This window comes from Triticum dicoccoides, chromosome 1A, assembly GCF_002162155.2.
Source record: "Triticum dicoccoides isolate Atlit2015 ecotype Zavitan chromosome 1A, WEW_v2.0, whole genome shotgun sequence".
NCBI classification, from domain to species: Eukaryota; Viridiplantae; Streptophyta; class Magnoliopsida; order Poales; family Poaceae; genus Triticum; species Triticum dicoccoides.
Genome location: NC_041380.1, coordinates 582,972,764 through 582,984,243, shown reverse-complemented (window position 1 = coordinate 582,984,243; position 11,480 = coordinate 582,972,764). Strand labels below are relative to the sequence as shown.

The 11,480-nt window shown below is 45.8% G+C and overlaps 2 protein-coding genes across 2 annotated transcripts in view; one reads left to right on the top strand and one right to left on the bottom strand.

Moving 5' to 3' along the window:
* Positions 1–5,886: 5,886 nt before the first annotated feature.
* On the bottom strand, positions 5,887–10,742 carry LOC119292504 (pre-rRNA 2'-O-ribose RNA methyltransferase-like). Its single transcript, XM_037571326.1, has 11 exons — positions 10,187–10,742; positions 10,052–10,099; positions 9,799–9,954; positions 9,658–9,707; positions 8,804–8,966; positions 8,645–8,706; positions 8,322–8,508; positions 8,142–8,231; positions 7,749–7,882; positions 7,266–7,398; positions 5,887–7,146 (listed from the first exon to the last, which is right to left on the bottom strand). The coding sequence occupies exons 1-11, from the start codon at positions 10,658–10,660 to the stop codon at positions 6,118–6,120; spliced, it is 2,526 nt and encodes an 841-aa protein (XP_037427223.1). The 5' UTR covers positions 10,661–10,742; the 3' UTR covers positions 5,887–6,117.
* Positions 10,743–10,944: 202 nt separating this feature from the next.
* The window catches only part of LOC119292493 (GTPase ERA-like, chloroplastic), a 4,090-nt gene continuing 3,554 nt past the window's right edge, over positions 10,945–11,480 (top strand). Inside the window, exon 1 of the mRNA XM_037571319.1 lies at positions 10,945–11,287. Coding sequence (XP_037427216.1) covers positions 10,978–11,287 — 310 coding nt within the window. The 5' untranslated portion in view covers positions 10,945–10,977. The remainder of the gene's footprint in view (positions 11,288–11,480) is intronic.

Below are 11,480 nucleotides of genomic sequence, written 5' to 3'. Positions count from 1 at the left end.
ATCAGTGTTCCTTTTCCCATCCATAAACTTCGTTTGAAAGTCACGTAATTGTTTCAAGTTGACATAATTTTTTCAAATCCACATACTTTTTCTAATTTGCGTACAAGAAATCCAAATCCGCGTACTTTTTCAAGTTTGCATAAAATTTTCAAATTCATGAACTCTTTCCAAAAAATGCACGTGAATATGAAAAAGTACGTCAATTTTAAAAATTACGTGAACTTTAAAAAATATGCGGATTTGAAAAAAGAACACGAAGTTAAAAGGTTCACATATTTGAAAAAGTATCCGAATTTGAAAACGTTAAGTAGACTTGGAAAAAGTACGCGAATTCGACTTGGCACGGTCAAAACCGGGTGGGACAGCACCCAAACCGGTCAAAACCGTGACCAGGGATGAATCTTGTTCGGTTTCAGTAGTTAAGGGTGCAAGTTGTTCAGTTTTGAAATTGAGGGATTAAATCTAGACTCTGTCAAGAATTGAGGAACGATCCTTCTTAAAAAAAAATTGAGGGACGAAGAGTATACTTTTCTCGAATATATATGTTGTTCGGTCTGATGCAACCTGATGATACAAAGTGTTCATGAAAAACACAATGATTATATGTTTTGCTATGTATTTCGTTCCTCGGATGTGAAACAAACTTTTTTTTTGTGTGAGTGCATATTATGGTCGTAGCTCTGCCAGCCAGATGGAGGTGGCCTGGGGTGGGCGGCACCCCATGTGAGCGTGGCCATCCTGGCGATGGTGGTGTCACGACCTCCATTGTATCCTAGTACTGTCCTAGCTATAGCTTGCATGCATTTGAGATTTGACAACTATTCATCACCAGGCAACAGTTACTACTACTCACCGGCGAGTGCTCAGTTTCACTCCGGAATCTGGATGCATGCGCCCTCTCAGCTCAGGCCATCGGTTTCGGTTCGAGCTCTGCTCTGTAGCTGGCCTTGCTCCAAGTAGAAACCTGTCAAGCATTTGGAGCTTTGCACATCTTGCCTGCCTTTCCTCACAACTTTAGGCTTCTTTTGGTTTATAGGGTAGGATTATCATGAGAATAGGAATCTTGCAGGAAATGAGATGACATGTATCTCACATCTTATGAGTAGAAATAGGAAATAAAATGTCATTTAGTTGACAGCAAAGGAATTTTTCCATTGAGTCTAGGCTCTTTTTTATTTTCCTATAAAATGTGGAGGATAGGAACCAATCCTATGTAGGAATAGGAATCCATTCCTATGAATCAAAGGGCTCCAAAGAGAAAAATCCTATCGTCTAGAATTTCTATGAAATTCCTCTAAACCAAAGAAGGCCTAATTAGCTAAGGTAGCAAGAGTAACATGGATCGATGAATGGATGGAGCTCTGCTCACATCATCAACGGAAGCTGCCCACAGCCGTGCATGATCCTGACATAGCTGGACCGGCAGAGACCTCCTCGTAAGGCGCGCGCGCCGGCCAATGGGCTGCAAGCCGCCCACAGGAGGAGAACAGAGCTGCACACAGGTGCGCGTGCCCACCATCTCTGATCTCGATGGTCCTCTCCGTAAGTTTTCTGAACCCCATCTGATCCGATGCTGCCAAGCATGTCATCCTGTAAGAAAATGAGGTAATAGCACCCCAACTCCCTGAACTTGCACAACATGTGATGGTTTAGTCCTTATACTTGTAAAAGTGAATTGGGCAGTCCGTGAACTTGCAACGGATGTGCAAGTTTAGTCCAGGGCCAATCATGTGAGGCCAAGTGGACGAGCTGGTCAGCGCTGCACCTTTTGCAATTAGGCCCCTGCCTTTCCCCTCTATCTACCCGCAGTACACCACAATTAGGCCGCTGCCTGTTGCATTGAGTATTAGTGGCTGTGAAGAGCTAGATTTGACCAGGGGAAGTCTCGGGGAGATCACATAGCCTTCAGAAGTCAGAACCTGCAACTTGGTGGTCTTCCAAAGTTGGCACGCCTTCCACAGCTTTAAGTCTGCTGCTTCCTCGCTTAAATATATTCAGATTGTCGATTGCGAAAATCTGGAGGGGCTACCAAGCTACATCTAAGATTTCCGTTCTCTGAAGAAAGCCTTGGTTTACAACTGCCCTGAGCTGAGCATAAGATGCGCAGCCGAATCCGGAGAGGATTACCCTTTTGTAAGCCATATTCCCGAGGTGTACATCGATGGGACTCTACTGTCAAAAGCAAGCTCACTTGCTGGAGAATGTTCTTTGTTCGATTAAGTTCCTCGGGTATCTATCTATCCATTAAACTTACCAGACATGTATTGTTTCTTCAACTCGTTTGCATCTACATGTACCGCAGTTATGAGTTTGTGGCAATCTAGTAAATCATGGATCCTCCGAGGGTACGCCTTTGGCCTGGATTCTTCGTTGTATTTGTATTGTACCATACATATTATGATTTTTTTTGCACGTGATCTTGCCCTTTTCGGGCAAAAAACTGTAATGTTTGTGAATAAGGCCGCTTTTGCTGCTGCTTGTAATTTATGTTAATTCAGCGTCATCTAGACATCGCTACTGGTGACCGAAATATTTTGTAATCCTTCCTCGGATCTTTATCATGCTAGTGTGTATACAGTTCTTGTACATTTTGTTATAATCTATCTACTGAATGAAATGAGCACCAAAAATATATACTCCCTCCGTCCTTGAAAAAGTATACTTTCAACTTTGTTAGAGGGTCAAACTATCTAAAAGTTTGACCGAGTTTGTGCAAAAATATGTCAATGCTTGTGAAACCAAATAGGTATATGACGAAAATATATTTAATCATGAATCTAATGCTACCAATTTGATAGCATAAATGTTGGTTCATTATTGTATACATACGGTCAAACATAAAAAAATTTGACTTTTTAATAAAGTTGGAAGTACATTTTTTCAAGGACGGAGGGAGTAGTGTGTTAACAGGCATGATATCCACGCAGGAAGCAAATCCTCGAACGACAGGGGAAACTGGGCTGAAGCTGTGTCTGTCCGAGGAACTACAACATTTGGAGTACCTAGAGTGTTTATACTGAACACTCTACCCTGATATATACTGAACATATTCATGTTACTGAATTCTGAAATCTTTCACACAGTAACATCCCACAAAATTCCTCAAGTACTATTTCAGCAAGCAGTACAATACACATAATGATTATAGAAGAACCATCGGACCTGAGTCTTTGGCTCCCCGCTACTCGAAGTACTACCACTACCCATGCAAGACATGTATGCATCTCTGCCATAAGTAAGCGTATATTTCAGTAAGCAGTAGAGCAGAGCAGAGGAGAAGACAATTTACTCAGGCAAATGTTGCATTTATAAAATCACATCTTCTCTTCTGCAAGAACCACAGACTTGACTGAGACCTATAGAAAGTCCCAGTCACTGAATTCTTTCATACAGTATAGCACTGATTACTGGAAGACCCATTTCAGTCCATAAAGCCACGACCATAATTTGATAAGAAACTAGATAGATGGCAGAGTCTGACAGTTGTGTTGCAGATGAGCAGGGTCCAATCTTTACAAGATAGGTACAAGTTCTTGGATCAAAAGTACGTACTTAGCAGGCAAGGTTTGCATGGCGCGTGTACTCGCCTACTAGCACATATAAACTTCTCTGAACTTGATTTGTACAGGAAAGGGCTTTCCCCTTACTATTGCAATATGCATGTACAACTGCAGTAGCCCGTACACAGTGCGATTAATTTGGACGTGATACCTGGGAAAAAAATAAATAAACACTCTTTAGATAGATACAAGTTTTGACATCTACAAAGAACAAATAGATTGATGCAGACACAGCTTGACATCTACAATCCTCGTTAATTGTGGTGTACTGCGGGTAGATAGAGGGGAAAGGCAGGGGCCTAATTGCAAAAGGTGCAGCGCTTACCAGCTCGTCCACTTGGCGTTCACTTGGCTTCACGTGATTGGCTCTGGACTAAAATTGCACATCTGTTGCAAGTTCAGGGACTGCCCAGTCCACTTTTGTAAGTATAAGGACTAAAACATCACATGCCGTGCAAGTTCAAGGACTTGGGGTGCTATTACCTCTAAGAAAATCTTCTAAGTATTTTTTGCATTGTTCAGAAAGGCGTCTTGGAATTCAGAGGTAGTGCTTTTGCTTGACCATGCATTGGTTTAGGGAGCACCATGCATGATTGATTCATCCATTTGAGTGAGAGATAAAAAGGTGGCAGGGATGTGGGCTAAGAGCCTCCATTCTTTACATGTCGCCCGAATGATCACCGCCACCCGGTCGACAAACAGATTCCAAAGAGGGAGAGGAACGCCCTCCGAACGTGGCCGGGGACCGAAGGAATATATCTATCTTTCCATCTCCAATGGTTTTGGAAAAGGAATTGACAAAATCCTGCTCCTGGCTCATTGCTTGCTGCGTGCTCACGGCAGTCTTGAGGTTTGCATCGGATGCACTGGACTGTGGAGGGGGCGGCGGGCGCAACTTGCGTCGGGTTTGATTCTTGCGGGTGTGTGGACTAGTCCACCATCGTCCACCGGAGATCTCTTACTCGGAATCATATCTGCGTAAAAGCCACAGGAAAGATGCAGGATTCCCCGTCATATTTCGAACAATCGGAGCAAAAGCCTCTCAGGAAGATGCTAGCGAAGTGCATAAATACTTGTTTCATGTATTTCGCAGCCATTTTTCTGTAGGTTTGCTCTGCCTCCTGCAGGACAGGAGGCATTTCTCTTGTAGTTTTTGCCAGTTCAGTAATGGGTTAACTTACGTATTCTTTACGAGGGGTCATCGCAACACAGCTCATGTATATTACTGAAACATAACTTTATCCGACATAGTATAATCGTCACAATCTTGAAATGGTCGCTCGCGCTATCTTACCGCTTTCTTCTTCACGAAAAACGATGCATTCGAGGAGAAATAGGCGGCATGGATCTTTCTCTCTTTGTCTGCAGTTTGATCTTGGACTCCTCTAGTTCCAGGGATCGCCAAGATTGTTATAAACTTGTTGACATATCATAATTCAGCGCCGGGCTTCCCAAAAATCATACTACTAGATCCTTAGTTTGACCAGAGCCTTGCTCTCCTTCAAGTGAAAGGTTGTTATAAACTTGTTGATGTATCATAATTTAGCACCGGGCTTGGCGAAATCATACTACCAGATCCTTAGTTTGACCAGGGAGTCCTGTCTCCTTCAAGTGAAAAGGGAGGTAGATAAGAGAGGGGGCATCTCATATTGTGCAGAATAAGTTATCTTGCACAGGAAAAGCTTGCTTTTCTATCTGCACGTATGCTTCTGATTCTTTGGCTAAAAAATTCATCCGTTCATCTGATGTTGAGGCTTGATAACTAGATCCTTGACTAGTACTCCAAACATCTTCACAAAAGAATAGAGTATATAAGCTAAGGTAAGCAGAGCAAAGTGGGAATGCTTTTAGGCTATGTGTGAGCCATCATTATTAGGAATTTCATCGGACTGGATTCTGCCATGCCCTACCCTCTTGCCGTCACTACATCATCATCGGCTGGCTGGCCGGATTCCAAATCTTGGAGCCCGAAAGCTGTGGGATCCGGATTCGCTTCTCTCAACAAGTTGCCAGGAGAGACGGGAATCGGAATCCAGGCCAGGGTCGCTATGCCGGGGATTCAAAGCTTCGTTCCTTTTTCTTTCTTTCTTTTCACCCGACAAGGAAACGGCGACCCCCAAAGGCTTTCTCCTCTTCACAGGGTACGTACGTGCGCACGGCACACGCCACCACCTCTTTCATTCCGAGCTAACTGAGAAAATTGCATTCATGACACAAATATGTAGAGCTCCATGTGTCCTAGCTTCATTTTTGGTCTCTGTTTTCTAGTAGGCCACAAGGCTAGCAAGTTTAAGGTAAGCTCGTCATGATTATGTTACTGTCAGGCTTTAACCACAATCACAAATTATTATCCAGAAAATTCGTCCGATACAAGCGTAACTTACAAAACTTTTCTGACGGACTGAAACAGCTCTCATAGCATCAACGTATTATAGTATAGCAAAACCAGCTTAGCTACCCGGACAGGCAAAAATTTCGGCAGCAGAGAGCGAGCTATCCAACTTTCAGCAGGCGCGACATGCCCAGCTGCTCATCCATACGCCTCTCGTCAAACTACTCAACGCGGCCCCCCTTTGCCGCCGCCGGCCTTCCTCCCACCGCCACCAGCCTTCCCACCTTTCTTCTGACCGCCGCCAGCGCCCTTCTTACCCTTGCCGCCCTTCTTGCCCGAGCCGGCACTCCGCTTGTCCTTCTTCATCCGGGGGTCCACCAGCACCTTGCCCTTGCCGGTCCGGACCTGCACGCCCTTCTTGGCCACCACATACTCCTTCTTGGGCCGCTGGGTCGACACCGCCTTGCGGTAGATCTTGTCGATCATCTTGGCCTTGGACTGCTCGTTGATGTCGCTCTGGTCCGCCACGATGTCCGCCTTCTGCCGCGCCTTCTCCAGCTTCTTAGCCGCCACCCGCTTCTTTCGCGCCTTGGCCTCCGCCACCTTCTTTGATGGCCGCGCGTCGATCTCCCTGAACTGCGCCTTCATGGCCGCCACCTCCTCCTTCGTGATCGGCTTCATGGGCACGGTGTGCCTCTTCTCATCCTCGGCAAACCACTTGGGCAGGCCCACGTCGTCAAACATGTACTTGTTGTAGGCGTCATCCAGGATCTGCTCCCTCTGCTTCTTCCTCAGCATCTTATGCGCATAGGCCAGCACTTCGGCCTTGGTGTCGTCGTCCATGTCCTCATCTAGATCGTCTGACTCGTCCGAGGATGAGGACGAGTCATCTGCAGCTCGGACTGGCTCTGCTGCCACCATCTCAATATCATCTTGCTGCAGGCGCTGAGCTTTAGTCGGTTTCTCCTTCTTTCCTGAGTCCAGCTGTGCTTTAGCCGGGGTTTCCTTCTTTCCTGAATCCACCTTCTTTTTCAAGTTCTTACGCGGCTTCTCTCTTTCATCCTCACTGTCACTCTTCTCATCAAGGTCAGCTCCTAATTCTGCAAACAGATCCTGACCGAACCACTGCTTTGTAGTCTGCTCTTTTGTTGGCTTCGCTGAATCAAAAGACAGTAAAAGGGGGTTTGCCTCTTGATCTTCCTCTTCCTCAGAACCTTGGTCCATGTCAACATCGCTACCATCATCTTCACCTCCCTATCAAGTTGAAACATAATAGCATATATTATCATCAAATTGAGTCCATTGGCTACTGTATAAAAAAACGGGTTTCAAAGGCGAGGACAAAATTCATGTGGATTAATGTCATTTATTACCTCTAACAGATCTGTATCAGCATCAGTATTGATTCTCTTGGCACGTTTGCGTTCTTGTTTTACTTCTCCACCTTTCTTTGTCACAAAACGTTCGTAAGCTTCATCAAGCATCTCCTCAAGTTGAGCATCATACCTGATTCGAAAGATGTTGTGTTATGAGTCTCTGGAATTTTTACAGTAAATTTTGCAAGTGATGAATTTATACTCCCTCCGTCCGAAAATACTTGTCATCAAAATGGATAAAAAGAGATGTATCTAGAACTAAAATACATCTAGATACATCCCCTTTTCTCCATTTTGATGACAAGTATTTCCGGGCGGAGGGAGTATGACCAAACTATAATATTACCCCCTCTGATTCATAGTACTTGTCGCTCAAATGGATGTATCTAGCACTGAAATACGTCTAAATCATCCGACTGAGCGACAAGTAATATGGATGATAGGGAGTATTATTTTTGGTGCGGATGTCTGAAAATTTACCTCTGTTGTTCTTCATCAGAATCCATTTCCTCATCAGAGTCTTCATGAGTTTGAGTCTCTTCATTCTCACTGTCTCCAGAGCCATCTTCCGCATTATACTCTGCTGACTCAACAGCCTGAAGATCTTTCCCACCCTATAGACAAAGTATATATTACTGAGTTCGCAAGCACGGACAACTTGAACACGTAAAAGCTAAAATAAGACATCAATCTGGGACAGTAACTTTAGAGAAATTACATCAGAACCAAAATCACTTTTCCACATGTGCTCGCCGAATGATAATAAGGGCTAGATGACTTAGAAGAAAAACTCTTCTGAGAGAAAGAATGATGAACTTTCTGTGGTGTACAAGGCAAAGTAAGACAGACAGGAATACAAAAACAGCAGGATACCTTGATAGCCTTAATAGAGAACAAGTCAGGATCACCATATCCCTCTTCTGTAGCATCAATTTGCATTCCTGTTGCCTTGCGTGCTTTATCCTGGAATGAAGAGACTGATATATCAGCACACAATTCAAATCAACGCCACGTGCAGCAAACGAGGCTTTTCATATTTCATAATGTAAATACCTTTGCACGACGTCTTGATTGACGCTTCTTATCTCTTCTTTTTTTCCTATCAATGAAACTCGTCAGGTCTTCCATTTCCTGTAGAAGTTGGTCATCATCGTTGACCTTGGTCTCCACCACAGTACCATCAGCCTTAGGTGTCACTTGGGAAGATGATGACAATGCTTTCCTTATGCGTATGCGCCACCTAACATAATATATATCAGTTTCATCAGATGAAAAGGCACCTCTCCACATGACACACTGATAGTAATAGACATGCTTGGACAATCATAATCTAGAAATAAACTTGATGAGACAATATAATAGGAAAAGATACTTACTTCAAGATATGCTTAAAGCTGTTTTTATCCAGCACACGTAAATCGTCACAAAGATTTTTTATCTGGCACACAACAAAACATAGAATCAGTCAGCATTATAACTAAGATTGAATACAAGTTAGGCAGCAGGAATGCAGAGCAAAGGCATTACTCCATTACCTCATCTGTAGTAAACTCATGATTCTTGATAGGCACAGATGCTTCATCATCAAATGAAATTTCTGTAACAGAACCAAGAAATTCCAGTGGTGTCTGAGCATCAGACCATATAAAATCTGATGCCTGACCAACTTTCCTCAATACTGTGACTCCATCATCGTACCTGAATGAATCACATACAACAGAAATTAGAAATGTGGATCTCCCACCAGAGTGGATTATATAATTCAAAGTTTGAAAGTACAATACAAAGGACCAGATGTTCAGATAATTTCAATTCTTTACCATTAACCACTTAATAAAATAGCATAAAAGAGGAATGTTATCAGGGTCAAATTTCAAATGGCTAGCTGCTTATTTGACCCTACAAACAGAACTAGCAAAAAACAGGCATCAATTAGTTTCTAGAAATCACACTGTGGCTGACTGCTACCAAGATATGCAGAGAAATGTTTTCACACATGTGATGCACCACTGCATAATATGTTGTTACCCTTAGTGTGAGAAAGGGAGAAGGCATGCCAGATCTGAACATAAGTTCACTGTGCTGTTGTCTTGTTTACACTAGCAAATGCACCAATATAGCCAGTCACTGTATGAAAAGTTCCATATTGAAGACGATGTAATAAATTCATGGGTTTTAACCAATATGTGGTAAAATTATAGATCTAGCAAAGCATGATGTTCTCTAAATCTTATATCGTTACACCAGCCATTCTATGAGGCACTGAAATACAAATAAACTATTGTAGCATGACCCTCATTACCGACGCATTTGTTGAGTGGTAGAAAAGCAGTACTGCAAGAAAAATGACCGTGCAAACTCATTTGCCGACATACGAAGGCATACTTACCCTTCACGCTGTCTTTTGTCCTTTTTATTAGTACCAAGTACATCCCTAGGCTGCAGAAACAAAAATGTAACATTAAAGGGATGCTAACACATATAAAAAAGAGAAATCGATTGAGTAACTCTGACAAATGTTTCAGCCTACCATCTTCTTCTCAGGTTCGACGTTGAACAGGTGCTTTATATCAAGAAGTTCTGGAGCAATCTTTGCAGGCGCTTTATATTTGAGACAGATAATGTAAATTTCAGCGGACGTGCCACGACTCGCACTAGGTTTGGTCACCTCAACCTTCTCAAACAGCTGAAATGCAAATGGGTTTGTTTCATGTGTCAACACACTAGTACGAAATACATAAGTAACAACACAAGCACTTGAAGAACCTGCGTTCAATACACACCTGCTTAAGACAGAACATGATAGCATTGTAATCCTGGGACCTGAAGACCTGTTGAAGAAGGAAAAGTACAGGTGAGTTTGATATGCGCACTTCACATAGGGGATCAACAATCGCGGTGCAAGTCCTCTGTCAAACCTTGGTGATGAAGGCGCCCTTGGGGGCGAGGAACATGGTGGCGAGGCGGACGGCGTCGATGACGAGGGCGGACTGGGTGGTGGCCTCCTGCGCCCAGGCGCCGCCGACGTTGGGCGAGCCGTCGTGGAGGACGACGTCGAAGGCGGCGACGCCCTTGGAGTCCATGAGCTTGCGCACGGCGGAGCGGCACTTGGAGGTGGTGATGTCCTCGGTGAGGGAGTGGGCGCCGCGGATGGGGCGGATGGGCACGAGGTCGACGCCGACGACGAAGGCGCCCACGGGCGCGTGGTTGACGGCCACCTGCACCCACCCGCCGGGCGCCGCGCAGAGGTCGAGCACGGCCCGCGCCGTCGGCAGGAACCGGAACCGCGCGTCGAGCTGTAATAGCTTGAAGGCCGCTCGGCTCCGGTACCCCTGCTCCTTGGCGAGGTGGTAGTACTTGTCCTGCCTCTGCTTCCCCTTCGCCTTGCCCATCGCCGCCGCGCGCCGCCGCCGCCGACGAGCCTGAGGAGGAGGGGGAGGGAGGGAGGGGACGGGGCTAGGGTTTTTGCGGGGGGTTGGGTTCTGCTCGGCCGCCTCGCTGCCTCGGCCGTTTTGTCGGGTTCACGGCGACGGTTGAGCCGCGACGGCCCGATGGGCCTGTGTATGGGCCTCTTTGGGTGTGGGCGTGGAATGGGCCTCTGCTTATCTGGGCCTGGGCTGCGAGGGGAAATCAAAACGCTCTGCTCTGCGTCTCTCTTATCCCCTCGTCCTCCGGTGTCACTTCCAATTCACTTCCTCTGCTCTGCGCAATGGAGCTAGGCCTCGCGCTCCGGCTAGCCGCGCCGCCGGCGCGCCTCCCCCGCCGCCGGCATTCAACACCGCCGTGCGCGCCAGGACGGAGCGGTATCTGCGCTGGGAGGCGCGAGAGTAGGGGGGCGGGGGCTGTGTCGACGAGTGGGGGTGTGAGCTATGCGGTGGTTGAAGATGAGGAGGGGGAGGAGGAGGAGATGGCGAGGCCGCGGCTGGAGCTCATCGAGAAGCCGGACCGGAGCCTGGCGCTGCTGGACGAGTACGAGTCGGAGGAGCTGGGGGCGGCGCTCTGCGCCAACCACCGCAGCGGTGAGCCTTCTCCTTCTCTCTGCGCTTTCCTTTGTTTGTACTTAGCTGGATTTCATTCAGCACTCCCTGACCAAGTAGATTATTTCAGTGTTCAGTGTTTATGATGCGTCAAATGCGCCCGGTAGCATTTTTGGTTTCAGTAAAATTCAGGAACTTGTCATTGTGCAGCATAAATAAATGAGTTAAGTGGGGG

Coding starts and splice junctions, on each gene's coding strand:
- LOC119292504 (XM_037571326.1), bottom strand. CDS start 10,660: ATGGGCAAGGCGAAGGGGAAGCAGAGGCAGGACAAGTACTACCACCTC. Junction 8,967..9,657: donor GACAAAAGACAGCGTGAAGG/GTAAGTATGCCT, acceptor TGATTCATTCAG/GTACGATGATGGAGTCACAG. Junction 7,399..7,748: donor TCTGATGAAGAACAACAGAG/GTAAATTTTCAG, acceptor CTTTCGAATCAG/GTATGATGCTCAACTTGAGG.